General features: G+C 32.4%; 2 protein-coding genes and 1 pseudogene across 19 annotated transcripts in view; 2 read left to right on the top strand and 1 right to left on the bottom strand.

The window, feature by feature from the left end:
- The window catches only part of Tpst (tyrosylprotein sulfotransferase), a 375,255-nt gene that overhangs the window by 76,346 nt on the left and 275,424 nt on the right, over positions 1 to 23,485 (bottom strand). For 11 of the 15 annotated variants that reach the window (XM_083078154.1, XM_083078156.1, XM_083078149.1 and 8 more), the window contains one exon: positions 20,770 to 20,907. The exons of 1 other annotated variant lie outside the window; for it this stretch is intronic. The gene's annotated coding sequence lies outside the window, so the exon portion shown is untranslated. Of the gene's footprint in view, positions 1 to 10,278; positions 10,568 to 20,769; positions 20,908 to 23,485 lie in introns of those variants that run through there. 3 more of the 15 variants (XM_083078161.1, XM_083078150.1, XM_083078163.1) reach the window with 1 other exon arrangement.
- On the top strand, positions 12,625 to 16,811 carry LOC145959363 (gephyrin-like). 3 transcript variants are annotated; one of them, XM_083078138.1, is made up of 16 exons: positions 12,633 to 12,819; positions 12,895 to 13,105; positions 13,170 to 13,211; positions 13,294 to 13,356; positions 13,457 to 13,519; positions 13,757 to 13,819; positions 13,953 to 14,018; positions 14,126 to 14,158; positions 14,233 to 14,286; positions 14,361 to 14,621; positions 14,693 to 14,759; positions 14,853 to 14,961; positions 15,105 to 15,383; positions 15,518 to 15,651; positions 16,049 to 16,233; positions 16,303 to 16,811. In XM_083078138.1, exons 1-16 carry the CDS (start codon positions 12,683 to 12,685, stop codon positions 16,522 to 16,524), a joined length of 1,989 nt encoding a protein of 662 aa, XP_082934264.1. In that variant the 5' UTR covers positions 12,633 to 12,682; the 3' UTR covers positions 16,525 to 16,811. The 3 variants fall into 3 exon arrangements, with proteins under 3 accessions (XP_082934266.1, XP_082934264.1, XP_082934265.1); XM_083078140.1 differs by lacking the exon at positions 16,049 to 16,233 and having other exon boundaries at positions 12,625 to 12,819; positions 16,303 to 16,411; XM_083078139.1 differs by lacking the exon at positions 14,126 to 14,158.
- Positions 18,847 to 21,038, top strand: LOC145959385 (5-taurinomethyluridine-[tRNA] synthase subunit MTO1, mitochondrial-like; annotated as a pseudogene). Its single transcript, XR_014435017.1, has 5 exons — positions 18,847 to 19,243; positions 19,336 to 19,947; positions 20,234 to 20,401; positions 20,614 to 20,982; positions 21,034 to 21,038. The product of XR_014435017.1 is annotated as a 5-taurinomethyluridine-[tRNA] synthase subunit MTO1, mitochondrial-like (transcript).

Below are 23,485 nucleotides of genomic sequence, written 5' to 3'. Positions count from 1 at the left end.
TAACAATACGCATCTCTTTATTTTGCAAGTACACGTATGCAAGTAAGTATATCCTTCCTGTCCAAATGTACCGAAAGTGAAATACTTTCGTGTCGTGAAATTCAAAAATGCTCCGCAACACTGGTAAAATTCGCGAGACACAAGTTAATTCAGACATTTATTTATTCTCTTCACGTGTCTCCGGAGAGACAAGATAGATAAATCAGTTTTTCGCAGGATGACGTGAAGCGGTGCTGACTGGGCGAATATAAAATGTCGAAAAAATGCCTCGACGTTTTCAAAGGTGCAGAAACATCAAAGATTCTACCCTCCTTCTATCACTTAGCTCGCAATTTTAATTAATCAAAAAAATAAACTAGTAATTTTTTCTTATTCATACGTAATATATTACACACATCGTTCGATATGTGATATACGTATAGCTCCTCGTTTCCTCCAGGTAATTCAAGCACCTGTATTAAGAGCGACTCGCTTTTCTCCGGGAGTTCTCATTGATGTTTTCATTTCATTACCATCGTAACGGTAACGAACGAGTGCGATACTTCTTCCGTCTTATCTTTAATCCGACACGCTGCGATGCAAGACTGTGAAACGGAGCGAAACCCACCTCCCTGCCCCTCGTCGTATCTCGCGTTTGCATAACATTAACGTTTAAGAGACCCGCTTCGGCGAATATATACGATGCCGTCTATCTTACTCACGCGAGAAAGAAAATTCCGCATCTGCCTCTCATATTGCGCCTTGATATCTTTCACGTTAACCTTGTGCATGGCGTTTTCTACGACACCGGGTGAAAGTGCTGAAAGTGCTGAAAGTGCTCTAAAAATAAAAATAATTCTCCGATAACATCCTATCAGCGTATCGGGTGAAACGTAGAAGAGAATAGCACATTTTATACATGCATATTTTATACATGCACGGGTCATTTACGAGCTCATTATTCGCGAATCTAGTACAATAATTTGACGAAAAACGTAACCAAATAATTTTTCGTTGAAAAAGAAATGTCAGCTTTATAAATTTTTCTCGAATATAAATCGTTGAAATTCCGTTTTCCTTGCAACCAGCCGCCAAGAGAATGTATTTATCCTTTCGATTTGACGACGTAATTATGTAAACTATTACAAACAGGATTTGCGCGACTTTTCACACATCATTGTTCTCATCTTGATTGCTTTTTTTGATCAGGATTAAGGCCGGTTATTTTTATTTCTATGTCGAAAAAAAAAATTTCAATTTGATAGTAAATACAAGATGCTTCACCAATATATTCGTTTTGCCAAAAAATATTTTCTTTTATTAAATAGAAAAAAAACAAAAGCGCCACAAATTTAGTCGACAAGTTTATTGAAACAAAATATTTATGTACAAGTCTATAAATGAAAAAAATTGTTAAAAAGTTAAAAAACATTTGTCTTATGTGAGATTCTTATAGATTCAATTCGTTGTCACACAAGGAGGTATATTTGACGAATTAATTTTTTGAGTGGGAATTCCATTGCGTAAAATAACGCCACTGTCATAAGTAAGGGACAAACAACATTACATTCGTGTGACCATGAACACTTTCGAACGGAAATTAGTGAAGTGGAAACTACGTCAGTGCAAACTGGTTTCGATACGCAATTCGCGGCACGCGCATCTTGTACACGTAATTGAATTAAGTAACGCGAATGCAGTTACAGGTTATTGCATTTCGTGTCTGCTTCGCTGCTTCCATGTGCTATATCCCTAATGCTCCCTTTAAGAGTCGATGCGTATCTACTTGGCTAGATTAACAATCGTGATCGCGTCAGTCGAATATTAAGTTATGCCTTTAAAGGAAAAGGAAATAGATGCAAAATTATCGGTTTTGACATTTTTGCACCGCTGCAATCACACTACAAATACAAACTTTGCAGATTATATAAAGCAAGCTCTTTATGTATTTATTCCAAACGAGCCAAGCTCCGAGATTGTGTAAATATAACGTTTAAAAAAGAAGGAAACGTAATATTTAAAGAAATTAATAACGTTAAAACAGCGTTTAAAATATGATAAATCTGTGTTCCAAAAAAAATAGCAAAATTTTATTTATAAATAAATTATATTTTTTCACAAATAAGGAAAACTATTTAAAATAACGTCCATGGGATCTTTACGAAATATTAAAAAAAGAGAATCAAGAATTTAAGTGGAGTTAAAATAAAGTTTTTCTAAGCGAAACTTTAATAGAAGACCTTTTTTTCCTCATAACTTTTTAATATTCAACATAAAATATCTTAAGATAATTAAAACTTGAATTAAAATTCATTTAAAGTAAAGCTCACATATAAAAACTAAAGTTTACCCATAAATTTATATTTTAAATTTACATATATATCGTTATTATTATTATTATTATCATATATATGTCATTATTATTATTATTATTATCATATATGTCATTATTATTATTATTATTATTATTATTAATTCTTCTTATCTTAAAATTAATTTGTGAAAGCTTATTTCTCCTATTTTTCAATTATTAATAATTTAAAATTTATATCGATTAATTTAAAATACACGTTTTTCATTTTAATTTGTGAGTTACCGAGATATTTCTTTCAAAAGAGAAAAGCCTGCGAGAGATTGCGAATACTCTCTCTTTTGGGTAAAAATAAAAGAAAAATAACAAAATAAACACACGGAAAGTTTTAATTGTAAACATGTACGAAGTAATACACAGAATGCTGAAGAAAATATTGTACGGATTTCTCGATTACGTCTGCTTACGTCTGCTTTCACCTTTCAAGCGCGGAATTGTAGCGTGGGCAGGAGAGAGATTTTCCACGGTAACCCGGACGACTCGGAGTTCAAAAATAAATATGTCACGATTTTTCTCGCGCTGAATATTTCACGAGCCTCTCCGATCGGTAAATTTAACGCGTGCTATCTATTAAATAGAGACGCGACCAGCTGGTTGACGATTCATTTAACGAGCATAACGACCGCCACCACGTTCCCCAGAATTTTCAGCGTGGAAAATAGGTCGCGAAGCCGCCTCTTGTCAAATTATCGAGTCGTATTGTTCTGTCAAGTGTCTACAACGTTGGCTCTTTCATTGAAAAGCCGAGGGAAAAATTAATTTCGACTGTGAATTAATTAAACTTGGCGGAACGAATAAAAAGGTATATTTCGAATTTAATCATTTCATCGAAATTAATTTAGCTCGCCGCTTTTACATCGTTGATTCACCATTTATAACGATGTTTCCAGTTTATGCGGGACGCTATTCATTGTCGAAAACTAACGCGGTTTTTCCCCCGACAAAAGTGTCGAAACTCGATTAGCTCGAAAGATTAATCTATTTTCACATCTCATGTAGCTCTATTCTGGGGCGAGCGTGGATCCGGGAAACGTTTTTACGCGCCATTTACACTTTTCCCTAACTTTTTTTATTTAATAATACTGGGTGTTTCTAAAACGCGAATCTAATTTTGTCAGCATATTCTACATAATCCTATTGAAATGTGAAATGGAAAAAGTGCCGTATATAAATACTTAAATGTGGCGCGAACAAATTGTTACGAAACAGCCATAAATTACGAAGGATTACGAACTTATTCGCGAGAAGAGAAAAGAATCAAAAATCGCGAGAAGAAAAGATAATGTAGAAACATCTGTCATCGAGATAATGCAAGAAATCGTCCGTATTTCAAGCATTAGTTTCACATGACAAAACGTGGTTACTAAAGACGCGCGTTCTGTCTTACTTAGTTGATTGTTACGCTAAAGCTTTCAAGTTCGCGATCCTCTTTCCAAATCACCCCATATACCCTCCTACACCGACCCAGCGAGTGACGGGGTAGAGGTCATTTACCTCGTAAATTACGAGATACCGAGATTGCACCCCGTGATTTACGTCATGTGCGTAAGGCAGGCAGCGAGAGAGAGAGAGAGAGAGAGAGAGAGAGAGAGAGAGGGGAGAGAGAGAGAGAGAGAGAGAGAGAGAGAGAGAGAGAGAGAGAGAGGAAGTTTAACTATCGGAAACAGAACTAGCGTGAATGATCGTTGGCGAAATATACGCGAAACACACAGGATTCAGGGTTTACAAAGCCGGTGGAACTTGTGCGGTTCGATATTCTCTTCTCTGGATACGAATCCACGCATCGATGCGTTTTAACGAATCGTTCAATCGATCTTTAATCGAGAGAGATTAATTCACGCGGAAACCGCGAACGCATATTTACGCTGATAACATAATATCGTCGAAATACACCTCTCTTCGCTAAAGCGAAGCTCTCGAAGCAATGAATATATATTTGGACCAATTAAAACAAAATATTTTTTTTATCGAGATGTCTAAACTTTAATCCGGATGTCAAATCTTGTAAAAAAAATTCTCTGATCTTTCGGATATTTTTGTTAAAAAAAATTCCAGCTAATAGTTTAAAGATTTTTGGGTGCAATTTTCTAAAATAAATTTTTTTATTATATGTGTTTCCTGACGTTTCTCATTCGTACGAAGGAAAAACATGGTTATTTAACTTTCATGTGCTAAATTTGTTTAATTTATAATAAATAATAAATTTGTCTAATTAAATGTTGAATTTGATTAAATTTAAAAAAAGTTAAATAATTTTCGCAAGATAAGTATTTCTTACTTGCATACAATTTCCACTTTTTATCATTAAAAATTACAATAAAGAACAATAAATTATTACAATAGGAACACTTTAATATTTTGTTAAGATATTGAATTTGTAAATAAAAAGGATATATGTATATAATATATTTTAAATGTATAATTTACTTGGCTTGCCAATTGTTTACAATATAAGAGCAAAACTGTCAAAGAGAGATTTTTTTTTAAAGAAATTCCTAGAATCCCTAAAAATTTCAGCTTTTCCAGGGAACAGATACCCTATTTTATTAAATTTAATTTTTAAAATGACAGCTTACACTTATATCTTTCGTATCATATTATACCTCTCGTGTATGTGTAATTATGTGTATGTGTTGTGTGTATGTGTTGTGTGTATGTGTGTATTTTTGCAAAAATCCTGATAATCGATAACAGGTATATCATTATCATTTGTCAGCTTACGCTCGGAAAATATGCGTTTCATTGTGTCTGGATAACCGGAGACTCATCAGCTCTCCCCGTTATGTTCCTTTCACCGGTAAGATCTAGACAGGCGGGAATCATTAACGCGAATAACCGCTATTTCTCCGGAGCAGCATGACGTTCGATCCGTCAACGACCGGGTACAAGAAACGCGCAAACGTCGTCCGCAACAAGTTACTCGACAACCCCTGATCCTTGCCGCGCTGGGAGGCTGTGCGGGGAGGTTTCCCCGGCGCGTCGGGGGTGAATCCATGTATCGAGTGCAGGATCGTATCCCCGTATCGCCGGTTCACAGAGAGGCGACGTGGTCGCTTCCATCCAGCGCGACCATCCACGTCGACGCGACGCCTTGATTTATGGGCAGGTTTCGCCGTGTTCAAACAGCGGAAACAAGGACACTGTTGGATTTTCGCGTATATACGCGTTAACGATTCAAAATGGCGAAAGATTGCCTGGATTTAACCTCGTCCGGATATTACCTTAGAATATTTGCGACGATTATTCAAACGACCAAGGATAATGTTCCACTCGTCGCCGTCAAGGATCCGCCGAGATAATTACGCGATGTGCGTCATGCGAATATCCTTCGATAGTGACTAATGCGTTTTAAAAAAAGTATTCGAATATTTGTTTAAAAATTCGCTTTAGACAATTTACGATTCGCGATAAAATTTTATTGTTATATTTTCAATTTATTTGCCATAATTTTTAATGGATATGATATTCTGATGTGTATTTTATGACAGACACATATTTACTTTCTCTTCAAATGCTTTTTATATTTCATATATATAGCACACATAACAGAAAAGTTATAATTAATATAAATACAATACTTTTCTTGAATTTGATCGCAAAAATTATCAATCGCTGAAAACGAGCTTTATGCTTTGTCATCTTTCGATCATAATCCTAATGTGTTAGAAAAAAATTCAAAATATTCAAATATTCAAACATTTGTCTAAAAATTTGCTTTCGACGATTCGCGATAAAATTCTATTTTCCAATTATTTGCCAATTTTTATTTTTGGATATGAATATCCTGATATTTATTTTATGACAGACACACATATTTTTTTTCTTTTCAAATGCTTTTTATATTTTATATATAGCTACGGAAAGAAATCATAATTAATATAAATATAATTATTTTTCTGTCCTGAATTTGATCTCAAAGATTATCGATCGCCCAAAATGAGTTTCACGCGTTGTTTGAGACGCAAATTTGCCCTATACTCCAGTAACATACACAGTACATACATCTCACTTTGGATAATATAATTACTCCAGCGACAGGATAACACATCCCACATCGTTACAATTCAATTTTCAGATTACAAATTCTTCAAGTTCCGACAACGGCAAATTATTCGAGAGACGTAAATGGATTTCGCTTCAACATCACGTTTTATACATTTCCCGATTTCGCGATTAAATTATACACAGCCAATAATACATTCTCGTGATTTATTCTCGTTATTTATCATGCTCGTATATCAACAGTTTGACATTATCGAATGAAAGAGTTCTACTTTAAGGCGAATATTACACAGAATTGAATTACCTGTCCAAGTAAATTTGAACGAGTAACGAGACTTTTTTAACGATTATGCACACATGGTTGTAAACATGTACCGTATAGTTTTATCAAAGGCTTATAAGACTGTAACGTAATAAAGCGCTGCTGCGGAGAATAAGAAATAATTTCCACGACCGCGATAAGCTTACTCGGGATGCGATACGCGTAAAGTAGTTAATTATTCTTATCGCGAAACGCGAATGAAAGAGGGGCAGTCAACGAAAATTACAAACTTTGCGACACGTCGTGCAAGTCATTAGGAACAATCGTCATGTCCTACAAATCATTAGGAAAATCCCTTTCGGAATTCCCTTTAGGCGGTTCGTAATATTCGAAACAACTTTATTTACTGTAGAAACTTGTGGGAAAAGAATCAGAATTCATATCGAAATGCGTGGCACGTAAAAATGAATAGATCTCTATCTTGAATTCTGCGGCCAATTATCGTCTAAAAAAAACGCGAGGGGAACGTTAATGAATACTCTCTTTCAATTACGTGCATCTTGCGTTTTCCGGAAATTAAATAAAAATGTAATGTGGATGTAAAATCATATATGCGACTCAACACCATCGAGCGAGAAAAAAACGTGGCTCGTTTCGCATAAAACTGTGGATATTCCGATAAGGAGCAACTTCAGATTAGCTGTAATGACATGGGATATTTGTATAATAGTGCTTCTTTTTTAATAGCGGATGTAGCGAGCGCGATGAAAAAGTAAACGATAATTTCCGGTAAAGCTTGCGGAAAATGACTCGGCGATTTTCCGTTTGGATTATTTCGCTCTTCTCCTCTTTTCGCCTTCGGTTTTCGCGCTATTGTTTTTGCTCGCTAGCTCGTATAATGTTTATGATATTGACTTACCCTGGCGGCGCTGTGATATTTATTTTGCGCGTCGTTTCCAAGCTTCACCGCGTCTTTCATACGATACTGTGTTAGCTATGAGAAGCTTGGTTAATTTCGCGGCGCCCTGAGAATAATTTGCGGCACTCCGCGAAAGATATAAATGTACTTTGTTGCGTGAGAGAGATAAAGAGAGATGTATGCGTATCTTCAACTAAACCTTCCCTCAAGGCAGGATCTCTTTATTTCTTACAATAGTGTCTAATAAGATGAATTAATGAACACGTGTGATTAATAAGTATGATTGCGAAATTTTGCGATCTAGTCTTAACTCGAATTTTTCTAGCATCAATCTTGTATAAAAATTTGTAATAATTTATTTGAATTGAAAATAAAATATATATCCGTTTATTTATATACATATATTGTTATAGTGATAAATTAAAATAATAGGAATATATTTTTGTATTATGTATCTAAAAGAATAAAAATGTAAAATTTTTTTCTCGGAAACTACATGTCTCTTTAATCAAATAATTGTGTATATATTATTTCCATTTAAAGATTAATTCTGTGGTAAGCGATAAATATTGCAAATTATTGTCTGCTGAAATAAAATTTAAATCCTAACTTTTGAAATTAATTAATCACTAACTAGTTATCGACGATACATCAACAGGGAATTAACAAATAGAGCGTATGCAAATATTTTATTTGTAATGCAATCGATTAGCACGGCAGTGCATAATAGTACGTTAAAATATGTATGTCCTGCTCTACACAATACCTATATGCATCTGAAATATATGTAACAAATTAATTACAAAATGTTAATATAATTATAAAAATATTAATATAATTATAATGGAAATAGCTTTATTTCCTCACTGGAAATTAGTCATATCATGAAATACCTAGAATTTCTCTATTATACTAATTCAATTTCGTTTATACAGAGTATGCTAGAAAATTCCGTTTATATAATTTTAATATTGTATTATTTGAAATGAATTTACAATCTATTTTTTGGGAGGGAAAATTTCAGAGGAATATTTATATCATACTCAAACATACACACACACATACAATCCCATAAGATTAATATTAACATTAACAATTTAAATTAAATGTAGTTGTAATTAAATATTGAAGAGAAACTTTGTGAAAGTAAAGTCCATTTAGATAAATAATAAAGTTTCGTTTATACTTAATAATTCAGCTAAATATCAAGTTTAGTTCGCAACTACATTTATGATCATTTATATTTTAAAGTATATTTTACCAGGTTTCTAGCACGTCTTAATTAAAGTAAAATCTATTCTGATTGATAAGAAATTTTATAAATTAAATAAATAAGGCTATTAAACTCAGATAATTTTAGTTTCTATGATTTTTTACTAGTAATTTTTGCGGTGTGTTTGCCTCTCGCGTAGTAAAAATCAACATCGTAAACGACATTGCGAATATATTGTGACAAAATAGACAAACTCCCAATAAGACTAGCCATGAGCAAATATTATTCTATGTAAAATTTAAAGTCAACTTTTAATAAAATAGTTACGAGTAGAAAAATTTTTATAAAATAAAATTCAGAGATACGAAAATAAACAATGAAATGTTAGTCTCTTAATGTTTACTTGAAGCAAATTTAAGAAGATTAATATCAAGCTTAGATTTGAAGATATCGAGAATTAATGTTAAAAAAAAACAGTATATTTGTATTCTTGTTTTCATTAAAAAAATATTTTGCCGCGAAATTTATTAATTTATATGCGTTAAGAAATATATATTTATATATATTTTTATGTAGTGTTAAGAAATATATATTTTTTAATCAATTTGATAAATAATATTATTTAATCAATTTTATATAAATTAATATTTCAATAATCAATTCACATATATGAATATTATAATTAAATATAGAAGTATATTTGCTCGCTCTTTCTCTCATGTAATTTATTTTGAAACTTTATGCAAGATGGCCTTACGGTTACCGTTACTAATAAGTCGTGTTTTACGTGTTACATTCCCAAGATATACCTCATAATTTAAAATCTATTCGCATCGCGACTTCCAGCGCTATAACGAAAGAAAAACACTCGAGATTTAAAATACAAATATGCTATCGTACACATAAAATATATACACATTAATCCATTTGCGAAATTGTTGAAATTGTTATTAATTGTGAATGTGTATTGTTTTTACCCAACGCTACGTTTTCAAAAAATTGCGCGTTGCTCGAATCGACCTTCGCGCAAGGACACACGCCATTTGACGCTCGCTCTCAATTTCGAGTCCTTTTCCCGTTTGAAAAAAGGCGAATTCGTCGCGTGACATAACGCGACAATTTTCGCGAGTCTCATTATGTCAACGAGCGCCGATTTTTCTTTTTACGAAATGAAACAAACGACGCTCGGATCTTATGCGAAAAACTTCTCGAGAAATGTATGTCACCGATTCGATAGACGGGGATTCCGCGTTTCTATTCACGGCATGGTCATCGACGCATCAGGTGTCAGTCACCCCGAGTCGTGAGAACGTCGAGTTTCGCGTGCGCGACGCACGCATGTCGCACGCACACATGTAAAAAAACAACAATCGCACGTCGTGATAAATCTCGCGGACGCGTATAAATAGGACAATCCTATTCAGGAAACAAGCGCGAAACTTGTCACAAATATTTTCGTCGTCCAACATTTCTCAAGATACTCGCTAAAAATCTCTCTTTGATTCGGAGCAGAAACAACGACCGCTACTCACCCGGTGTTGCGTTGACCGTGGCAATTTCGTGGCACTCGTGACCCGTCGTCGACGACGTCTTGGTTCGTCCCGCGCAGCCTTTCACCGTTTCGCAATCAGTGAGGAAGCTGCGAGGATGCTCCAAATTTCTTCATCCTCCACAGCGTCGATTTATTCCTCGGATCACTCGCGACGCGACACGACAAGACACTGTGAGACGCACGAGCGTACGCGGTCACGCACGGACGCAAGCGCTGCGGAAGAAATCTCTCCGAACGCTCCTATCGGTCAGCTGCTACTGACTGACTGGACGTCACGCCGCCGGGAGGAGAGCGGGCGGCCGCGAGTTGCGCACCATCTCGCGGCGCCGCGCGGCACCTCGGACGGTTGCGCCTCCCGCCGACAGATGACGCTGTATCGTGCGCGCGCGCGCGCTCTTGCGTTATTTTCGATTTTAAAAGCGAATTTGAAAAGAGATATTTCGATTAAATGAAGATTCTTGATCGTACATGCATAATATGAGAAGCGCCCGAGTCTTTCCTCGGCACTTCCGATGCTACACTTTATCTCTAGCGATATTTATTAGTTATACTTATTACTTAAAATCGTAATGGAACACGATATGCTAAAAGTGATTCTTGTTACCGTAATGTCCTCACAAATAATGATGACTATCATGGTACATGATCACATCGATCGAGTTTTTTCGATATTTGCGATGGTCCATCGCGTAATCGTGTGAATAATTATCACAAGCGTTTCGACATTATAAATAACCGCGCACAACGCACTCAACAAATGCCAAGAGCACTGGATGTCTCGACTTTGGACGCAGGTACAACACTGTGGTCCGATTCCGAGATTCTTTGTATTTTAGGCGAATCAAACATGGCTGTCGTGACGTAATCAGCTATTTTATATTAAACGTTTATGCATACATCGAATGTGAATATATGATATATTAACGTACGAGTGAGAGTGATAAGCTTGGGCAAATTCTCGCGATAGCACTAATGGGAAAATATTTCAAACAAAATGTCATGAAAAGGTAGAAAGACGTGAAAGTGGCGAGAAGGAAAACTCGCTTTTCTTTTCTTTTCTTGCGTGCGAAATCCACACAATTTTAAAAATAATCCGTTGCTGAATGTCGAATCGTTAAAACCTTAACATTTCCCCATTTTTAAAATATGTTATGCAGTTTATAATATTTCCGAGAGAAACGAATTCATTATTTAATGAATATTTAATAAATATATTTATTGATGAATTAATGGTAATAATTATTTAATAGCGTTCACATCTCTCATTCTCTCTACTTATATTGTCGCATTTCATAAAAACTGACGCTTGAATAATTCACATTAGACAGATTTAATATTATATATATTCGCGTGATATATAAACTCGGAGTCGAAAGTCGAGGTGATCTCTGCCTTTATTTGTGTGACGTGTGTATTAAGAACGCATGGAAGAAAAAATGTCAACAGTTCCGCATCGAAACAGTTTCTATCGATATATTATTCTCATAGCTAAGCAAAGTCAAGTCAGTCGCAGAGTTTGGTGGTTGAAAACAAGCACATGTATGATCGGAACGATAAAAATCCTGATCATATTAGCAAGCATCATAAAAAGATATTAAGAAGATGAGTGAAACGGCAATAATAAAATGCAGAATTTTGGTCGGTATGTATATGACAGGTGTATTTTCCATGTAAAATATATATTATATGCATAAATATGTAGAAAAAAATATGTGCTAATACGTCATGAAACCTGTTTGAAAAGATACGTTACGTATAAAATATTTTCATCACTTGTACGCTAGAAGATTAAATGTAACCATGTATCTTATCCAATATCTATGAATGTTATTATAATTTTATATAGCATAACAATATTTTTTACTTTTCTAATGTATTAAAATTACTTTCTACAATTAATGCAAGTATTTGAATCAAATTATAATTTAAAAAAAAACATCTAATCTATAGGCTGTTTATCATATATTTTCTAAATTAATAAAATTATATAAAGTTTTATTAATTTTATTATAATTACGCAGTATATACCGAAAATGATGTACATGATGATGTAAATGATGTACGGGAAGATGTAACAGCTGCATATAGTACGATAGATGAAACAGATGCATATAATACGAAGATGAGAGATTTGATAGATTATATTAAAAATATAATAACGCAGAAATTTGACGCAGAAATAATTGAGACATTCCTACAATTTAATGAATCTGACATGATGGTAACTAGATATTTTAAATGTTCTTTTTATGTTGTTAATGTTTCAATTTACTATATTTTATTTTATTTATATGATATAGCAACAAATAAGTTCTTGGTGCGATGAATATGTTGATACTATTTTTATTATTGGTTATCCATATTTTTCTAATAAATATAAGAATATGATTGTGAATATATATAATAAATATACGAATAAGATTACAAAAAAAGTTGAAAAAATTATCCCTAAACAAATTAATAAAAGATACGCACATATATCAAAAGAAATACGGGCGAAATTAGAACCCAAGTTTCATCGGTAAAATTTTATTTTTATATATTTTATATATTTTTATTTTTTAAATTATATAACAATTTAAATGCATTTCCTCAGAAGTATATGTGGAATCCTAAAAGAAACGCTAATCATTAATTTATTTGGCTTCAATAAAGAAGAAGCAGTAACATGCCTTGATGTAATTGTAACAATAATGGAGCATAAATATAAAATACGATTAACACATAAGAAAAATAAAGAGAAAATAAATCAACCTACTACATCTTCAAATGGAGCTACTACATCTTCTTCAAATAATACAGATCAGGTAAGATTTTTTTGTTTTAGAAACAATGTAATAATTTTGTATATGCAATTAAATATTTTTACAGGTAGAGGAAGATAAAATCAAATCCCATGAAGAATCAGAGGAGGTAAGACTTATATATTAAAATGAAGTAATAAGAGATTGTATATGAGAAAAGCGATTAAACATGCAATTATATCTCTTTATAGGAAACTGTTAGATCGGATGACATGTATGAATTTGTTCCTCTTTTATCTCCACCTATAACGAAGGTAAAGTAGCTTTCATATCAAAAACAATAAAATAATGACAGAAGAAAAGAGAGAGAAAAAGATTTTATGAAATCATACATGCAATTAAATCTTCTTTTAGGGAACCGACATGAATAAAAAGAAACGCCAATCTTTTCTTTTTTCTGGCACATTGATGGAAATGGTAAGGTATTTTCTATATTAGATATAATGAAGGAATGAAAGAATTTAAAATTGTGTATATACACTTATGTTTACTACAATTTGATCATTTCATAGATGGAAGACGAGAGTAAAGCAAAACGTTATAGCAATCTCTCTCTCTTTCCATAAATTTACAGAAAAGTTATTTTTTAGAAATAACAGAAATAAGAGGGAATAAGAGATTTTATAAAATTTTAATTATTTTAAATTTGTTTAGGTAAAATTAGATCAAATCGCCAAACATTACGAGACATTTCCTACAGATTTGTCTGCAAAACAGGTAAAATATTTTTATATTAGAAACTTTAAACCAGAGAAAGAAAGAAATTTTATATAAGATTGTATGCAAATCTTATAATTATAATTAAATTCCATATAAACAATCTTATAATTATAATTACATCCCTTCACAGATGGATGTTGCAAGTGAAGTCACTACTAGCGCGAATTCATCTTCGTCTGAGACATTTAAAACTGAGGTAGGCAATTTTTAATATTTCCTATATTAGAAATGATAAGAAAATTTTTATGAGATTATGTACAATTAAACTTTTTTACAATTAATAATCGCGATTGCTTGGTCAAGACACTATCATCGCCTGATATATCAATGAAGAAGGTAAATTATTTTCTATATTAAACATAATAAGAAATTTTATGAAATTATAAATGAAATTTTAAATCTCTTCACAGTTGAGCATTGCAAGTCCAGACAAGGAATCTTCTTTGCTTGAAGTCGCGGACGAGGTGAGCTATTTGTTACATTAAAGACGATAAAAGAAATATTATGCGAGGTTATATACAATTAAATTTCTTCACAGAAACTGGAAGATATAATTTGTGAACAATATCCCATGACTGCTGTAAAAGATGCATTGTTGAAAATACAACGAAAAGTAAAGTACGGTAGACACGAACCATTATGTGATTTTATAAGGACTGATGATGCTTATGGCAGAATATTGACCAAACACGTATATTCCGATTGCGATGTGCCAGCATTTAGATGTGCCACTAAACATGGATACGCAGTATTGGCAAGTGATAGTGAAGGTAGAAGGATAGTACTGAGCGGAACTACAGTAAGTTGTGATGTTAAAAGCTATACAAAATATACAACAACGGGCTAGAGTTGAATAAAAATTTTTTGCAGGCAGATCCAGTGTCTCTCACACCTGGGACATGCATGTATGTGAAAAGCGGAGCGCGTGTTCCTGACGGTGAAATTTAATTACAAACTAACTTAATTACAAATTAACGCTTCTCTCTATTTGCAGTAAAGAATTAACTATTATTTCTGTATCTGATTCCAGAAGCAACAGCGGTTGTGCCAATTAAGGATGTAAAGCGAATAATAATAAATGATCACGCGGACAATTTAATTCTGATAAAGATTAAACCAGAATTCGGGCAGAATATTAAGTACGAAAAAAATTCAATATTTTTTTCTACATATATATTCTTTTGGAAATACTATCTTTTCAAATTTCTTATATTATTTTTTAATATTATCTCTTTAAATATTGTTTTCCTTTTCATCTGAACGCTTTTTATATATTTCAAAGAGATATCGGTAGCGATATACGGAAAGGGAAACTAATTATAGCCCCATTCACACGTATTGGTCCAGCAGAATTAGGACTTTTGGCGGCTACGGGTCGTAAAGAAGTTCGAGTCGTTAAACCAGTATCCATAGGTATATTGTCAATTGGAGATTTATTAGAGGAACCTAGAGAGCCTTTAAGACCGGGATATGTTTACGATAGCAACAGAATAAGCCTAATCGCGCTATTAAAAGACCAAGGTTTTAATTCGATAGTGGATTTCGGAATTGTGACTGATGAGTGAGTGCATCGATATTTATTACGTAATTCTCGCCATTCTTATTATATTTGATTTAATGTACAAATGATTAATATTTTTATTATTTTATGATTAATGTAACAAAATGAAAAATTAATAATTGACATTTTCGCAGTATACTACCTATAAAGATGAAAATCAAAGACGCTTTAAAGCAAGTGGTCGTACTCGTGACAACAGGCTGCTCGAACGATATTGATTTATTGAAGCCCATTTTAAAGAATGACTTTGACGCCACTATACATTTTGGTACTTTTATTTCTGAATACACACTGCAGTAACAAAAAATACAAAAAGACGTGACTCTTTGGGATATATACAATTATACATAAAAAGTGTCTCAAAAATTTCAAGAGTAATAAAATTAGAGTATGAAAGTTTAAAATAAATAAATATATGTAAATAAATAAATATAAATAAATAAATAAATTATTAAAATATTTATCAGTTCCACACAAGTAGCAATTTTTAAGATATAAAAATTTAAACTCCCAAATATAAATGACAATTTAGCATTAAATTTATCTTTATGATTCAAAAACTATTTCTTGGAATAAAAAATATCAAATTTAATTTTTCAAACTTTCATGCTGCAATTTTATTATCCTCGAATTTCGCCACACCCTGTATACATATATTTTTTCAGGAAACGTATTTCTGAAACCGGGAAAGTCGACAACGTTCGCAACATGCAAGTTTGACGATAAACTGAAGTATCTTGTATGTCTACCAAAAAATCCGGTGTCTGCTTCCGTTTCGGCGCATCTGTTTCTCTTACCTATTTTGAACAGGTTGCACCACATCGGGATGCCTTGCAAAATTCCAGCTCGCGTAAGATTCGAAATTTAAAATGAAAGATATATGTGTATTGTTATAATGTTGTTATAAATCATATTGCAGATACACGATCGGTATATCTTGCATTCGCGTCCTAGAGCGGCATGGGCGACTTTAAAATGGAATGAGGAGGACAATTTCGCGAGAGCTTTTAGCAGGGAAAATTTCGACAGTGATAAGCCATCTAGCAGTCAAGCCGCTAATGCGCTCTTACTGTTCCCGCAGCAAACAGAGGATCAGAAGGTGATGTATGAGTCATTTGTACCTGCGTGTCCAATCAAATAATTAAGCGTTAATAACAGATGCTTCTAATCGACTATCATCAATAGCATTTTATGACGAAACAATTGCGTACATAATTATATATATTCGATTACGTATATACTATATGTATATATGTATATATGTATAAGGTATCCCGTAATAACCAAAAAATCGCAAAATGGTACAGGAATTTTCTATTCAATTTAACACGTTCCACCTGTACACGTGAGGTGATACGATTATTATTGGACATCTTGTATATATTAATATTGAATAAAACAAATATTTTATAATTTGAATTATACCCTAATAGCACAAATGTTCAAACAATGTCCAGAGAACATTCAGAGAATATTCGAATATTCTCTGAATGTTCTCTGGACATTGTTTGAACATTTGTGCTATTAGGGTAATTTGAATAAAGCAATTTTTAAATAATGTTGTATAAGGAAGAAAGCTTGTCACTAAATCTCGTAATTGGAGGAAAGAATTGGATATGTTACGTTGCTTTATATAAAACTTGGAATCATTTTTTTTTTTAGCAAAGACAGATAACTGAAAGATTACAAACTTCTCAAACTACACGACTTATTGTTAAGTAATTCAACTTCCAATTAAAATTCTATTATATATATTCGAGATTATGTGTACACACACACACACACACACACACACACACACACACACACACACACACACACACACACACACACACACACACACACACACACACACACACACACACACACACACACACACACACACACACACACACACACACACACACACACACACACACACACACACACACACACACACACACACACACACACACACACACACACACACACACACACACACACACACACACACACACACACACACACACACACACACACACACACACACACACACACACACACACACACACACACACACACACACACACACACATATATATATATATATATATATAATATGTAATATACATATATGTATTGTACTATATAATACTATATAATACTATATAATATATGAATCATACTACATATATATATTATATAAATTATATATTATATATACCATCATATATTATATAATACATTTATTATATATATATATATTTATATATATATATATATATATATATATGCGGAGTGTCTGATAATAACTATCGAAAATAGCAAACAGGACTTTTCTATTCAATCTAACGCGCTCCACCTGTACACAAGAGGTGATACGGTTATTACCGGATATATCAATATTGAAAAAAATAATTTTTAAACAATGTATAAGAAAGAAAGCTTGTAGGTATATCTCGTAATTGGCGAAAAGAATTGGATTTATTACGTTGCTTTATGTAAAACTTGGAATCATTTTCTCTTTAGCGAGGACAAGTCACTGAAAGATTTTAAACTTCTCAAACTCCACGACTTATTGTTTCACGACTTATTGTCGGCTTGGTAATTCAACTTTCAACTAAAATTCTATTAAAGACTTCTATCAAGACATTTCAAATTGAGGAACAAATAATAATTCATTTGGTTCTCTAAAATTTCATTTGTAAGAAAAACGTGGTTTAACTGATTTGCATGATTTATATTTCAAAAATTATTAATGCTTTTAAATATTAATAATGTTAACATTTTAAACATTAACATTGATGATAATTAACTGATTTTTTAATGAGATTTCAGAAAAAAAATGTTTATATATATTTATATACTTTCTTTCAATTTTAGGTATAAGTGTCATTTTAAGTATCATGTAATTTTAATTCACATTGTATGTAATTGTGTGTAATGTGATGATAACTTTTGTATATCATTTTATCATTGAAATTATTTCTGTCATCAATAAAATATGATATTTTTATATATTTGTGTCTAAAATACATTAATAATTACATTTACCATATCATATATGTGTTATTAATAATGTATTAATTTATAACACATTAAAAATGTTTCAATTCTTTGCAATGTTATAATTCAACATATAAAATGTCACCTAAAATTTGTTGGAACGGAGGATAAAAAATTATAATAATATTGTTTTAAAAGAACAAGAAAAAAAAAAGAAAGATAAAATCACATTAATATCACAAGAGTCGAGTCGCACTTTTAATTTATTCTAATATTCGGGTTACATGTTTGCATTAATATTTTTTCTTTTTTGATAAAACTCTGTTTCTTTGCATTTTGCTTCCTTTCTGCCGTTCCTGATAGCAAATATAAATAAAAATTTGTTTTAAAGTCGTGAATGCAGAAAAAAAAAGACTGCAAACAGAGCGAAACAAACAGATGTCAAGTGTATTCCAAAGTTAAAAGGCGAAGGTGGTAATCAAAACACCTGACATATCGATCGTGACGTCAGGTCGTCCATCATATGTGCGCATAGACATATAAAATACATAGCTATCCAGTAATTTCGGCGCGACTTGGAACACCAATCACGAGTACATAATCGAACCGAATTTACCCGAAGGAAGGAGCCGAAAGAGATCGCATTCCAAACTTTCCCCCACCCTCTCTTACTCAAACAGCTGATGGTCTGTCAATGGAATATTGTATGTTTATGTGCGACTGGAATTCGATATCGGTGACAAATGAGAAGCCTCGTAACTGATATGATGTAACTTGTTACACGTGTAATATATGTTTAACATCGGTCTTGTAATCTGTTACAGCATACGACACAAGTCGCATGCGCCCGTCGTGTAAATATGCAACTTGGCAACGTAAGATGAAGTGAGGTTAAGTGACATGTGTCCTCATTTTATTCCGAGTCTTTCATGAAACGAAATTAGCGCAAATATATCTCCTATTGTAGTAAGAAACAAGTACGAGATACTGTGCGAGCATCATCGCGGGATGAGGCATCATTTCTCGTTATTTATTGAATAATAATTCACTTTGGTTAGGTTAGTTTAGAAGGTGTTTTTAATATAAACAGATACAAAAATTCTACAAGTCGCCTATAAAAGTTGCATGAATTTAGTGCGAATATCGTGTAAAAAATGGAGAGAAAAATGACACGTGATCAAATACGACGATCCACTTAAATACATTTTCCATCTTTCAGTATATTAAACATATTTGAATTTGAATATATTTATTGAAGAAATGTCGTGTAATCCGTCTTTCGATGGAATGGAAAAAGGCCATTTGATGAGAGGTAGATGCTTTAGGTGGGATATGTTGTTGAATATGTGATATTTCAGCGATACAAGGTTCTAGGATTACAAAATTCTGAATAAGTGCAAAGGAATGACGGTGTGGAGTCTCAGAACTCAAATCGATAGAACATTATACAAGAAACATCTTAAGGCAGAATTTTTCAATATGCTTGGCTTACACATTTATGAATCCTCTGTGGAAGATTTAATTTTAGCCAATATTTTCTGTCGCTAATCTTCTATCCTGCTATATGGAGTAATTCTCAGTACGTTTTACTTTATAATAAAATAAAATGGAAAGCTTCCTAGAAGAAAAGATACAACATAAAGAATAAAAGTATTTTAACTAATATAGTATTTCAACTACATTTAATTTTAAAATAATTTGATTTTATTGCATTTATTTAATATTGTGTTTAACATATTACATCTATCTATTTTTCCAAAAGTATAATATAAATTTAAAAATGTATATATTTTTATTATTAGTATTAATTAATATTATTAGTATTAATTTTATATATTATCCAGAAATATTATATTATTTTGTAGGAGATGGAACAAAAATATTTGATGATGCAGTAGTTATCACCCACAGGAACTTTCTAAAGAGACTAAATAAATATTGAATCGGAGAAGTGACCTGCAGGTAGATTAAATGATGAGCCTAGTATCGGTTTGGCATTTGACTTGGATTTCAGATAGGAAGATTAAAAACTGGTAAAAGAGAGTTATATTTTATGCACACAGTATATTTCTTTTTTATTAATTGATATAACATACAATCGAATAAATAAATAAACATATTTTTTTATTTTGTGCTCTAATTTATGTTAAATTTATATATTCATGTTCATTCATTAGTTAAAGTTATTATAACATTACAACTTTTAATTATAATGATATATTAATTAGGTTACACATATTATTAGGGACACCGCCAAGGTTGGAGAAAGATAGCATTGACTTTATCAAGTGTATAAAATATCTGCCGAATGATTCTCCGATGTTGTTTTCGTTTATGAATGATTGTGTGTGATTACTGCCTGAGAAACAAGTACCAAAATATCATATGCACTGTAACTTACACGTTACGAAGGAGATACCGAGTCCACGATATTGCCCGAGCATAGAGAGTAAGATTCCAAATGCCTAGGTATCAAATGTGGTTGAAGCCAGAAGATTTGGACTCGCCGTTAATTTATCCGAGTGGATTATCGTGCACCCTGCCAGAAGAAAAACAAGTGGAATTCGTTAATTGTATAAATATTAATTTCCAGAATTGAAAAACGCTCGTTTATGTATATTTAATCCTTTTAATTTTGAGTTTATATATCTTAAATGTTGAGTAGTTTAAAGATTTTGCAAAATTCATTTCGATTATTCGTGCGTAAATTTCATTTTGACGATTTGTCTTAGATTTTGGAAAAAATTCAAATTGGATATTTAGCGTTTATTTGTCATATACAACATTTTTAATTAAATAACTATAAGAAATTTTTAGGCTCTGTGTATTGAAACATAAACTTAAATTCTAAGGCCATAAGAGCTAAACGCGGATGATAGTGCGTAAATTCAACGAGAAAATAAGTTTTTCGTTGAAACTTATTTGTGTGCACAGGGCACAAATTTTCTATAATAATTATAATAATAATTAAATAAATTCTCGAATTGAGAATTATTTAAATTTGCTTGGTATCGTACCAAGAAAATTTGTGCCCTGTGCACACAAATAAGTTTCAACGAAAAACTTATTTTCTCGTTGAATTTACGCACTATCATCCGCGTTTAGCTCTTATGGCCTTAGAATTTAAGTTTATGTTTCAATACACAGAGCCTAAAAATTTCTTATAGTTATTTAAAATTCACGCCGGCGGAAGATGGCGTTATTCTTCAATTTAATATATAATTGTAGGCGACCGAGAAGTATCGAGTTGAGGGGTCTGAATAGCTCAGTGATAAGAGCAGTCGCCCGGCAAGCGAAAGACTCGGGTTCGATTCCCGATTCAGCGACTTTCGGCCCGATATTTTTCTCGCCTACAACATTACAAGGGGGAAAGAGGGATAATAATTAAATAAATTCTCGAATTGAGAATTATTTAAATTTGCTTGGTATCGTACCAAGAAAATTTGTGCCCTGTGCACACAAATAAGTTTCAACGAAAAACTTATTTTCTCGTTGAATTTACGCACTATCATCCGCGTTTAGCTCTTATGGCCTTAGAATTTAAGTTTATGTTTCAATACACAGAGCCTAAAAATTTCTTATAGTTATTTAAAATTCACGCCGGCGGAAGATGGCGTTATTCTTCAATTTAATATATAATTGTAGGCGACCGAGAAGTATCGAGTTGAGGGGTCTGAATAGCTCAGTGATAAGAGCAGTCGCCCGGCAAGCGAAAGACTCGGGTTCGATTCCCGATTCAGCGACTTTCGGCCCGATATTTTTCTCGCCTACAACATTACAAGGGGGAAAGAGGGATAATAATTAAATAAATTCTCGAATTGAGAATTATTTAAATTTGCTTGGTATCGTACCAAGAAAATTTGTGCCCTGTGCACACAAATAAGTTTCAACGAAAAACTTATTTTCTCGTTGAATTTACGCACTATCATCCGCGTTTAGCTCTTATGGCCTTAGAATTTAAGTTTATTTTTAATTAATTTTTATATTATGTTAAATAATTATTATTATATATCTATGTGTGCAATCATGTTTAAGCTTTGCATTTGCATCTGCATTAGCGAAATCTGGTTATGGTATTGAGTATGATTATGTAGATCCTAGAGAAATGATCTCCCAGTTGGAGATTACAAAGATTTCGAGCCTATTTTTTTCTGCACAAATAAATCGTTGCTGGTGTTAATACCTAAGGTGATTGGCACATCAATTAGAAAAATTTCCCAGAGAGTAAAGAGAAAGTTTGGTATAGATTATCGTATTTTTCAAGTTAATTGTTGTGAATCCTTAAAAAAGTTTGAACTTATTCAAAGAGAGAGAAGTAATTTATAATCTTTTATCTCTATAAATGATTTTCGTGTTTTATTATTTCCCGATTGTTACCGATTGAGAAGATCTGATACATAGATATGGTTTTAAATATGTTTTAAACAAAATCTTGTTTATATATATATGTGTGTGTGTGTGTGTATATATATATATATATATATATATATATATATATATATATATATAGGTATTTAAGAAACCACCGCTTCAGATAAGCCGAACTGAGAGTTATATTGGCGTTCTCACTGATGATGTCTCATGACAATTTAACAACAGATAAAAACGAGCTGTACAGAATGTTTATTAGCAGATCAGAGTTTCGATTGAGTCTGAGATTGAGAAAGAGAAAGAGAGATAAACATAGAAAGAAAGAGAGATCTTGAACCGGATCGATTTTTACGACGTATGTAGCACTTGAAAAATATTGTTCGATATTTGAATGACATATTTCAAAAAACGCACATCTTGCCTGAATTCAATATACTAATGGATCAAAGCAACCTATGCATTGAGAGTCACTCTGCATCTGAATACTGCAAAGTTATAATTTTGGAAAAAGCGAAACGCGTCAAATGTCAAAAAGTAAAATACCCTATACAAATTGACAATTCGATTAGATAATCATTAAAAGCGCGATTATATATTTTTTTAAATTATCCAAAAAATTATAGCTCGGATAAAACGTCAGAATGTTAAGCATTTTTATCTGTTTAAATATTATATTTCAAGAGCGCGAATCTCTGTAATCCATGGAAAAGACTGTAATATTTCTTGTAAATCCATTCCCGGTATTA

This window comes from Camponotus vicinus, unplaced genomic scaffold (assembly GCF_025532165.1).
Source record: "Camponotus vicinus isolate PSW18456_S1 unplaced genomic scaffold, iyCamVici1.0 SCAF_1, whole genome shotgun sequence".
In the NCBI taxonomy this organism is placed as follows: Eukaryota; Metazoa; Arthropoda; class Insecta; order Hymenoptera; family Formicidae; genus Camponotus; species Camponotus vicinus.
Note: the sequence above shows the minus strand (reverse complement) of the source record. Positions and strands in the feature narration are given on the sequence as shown.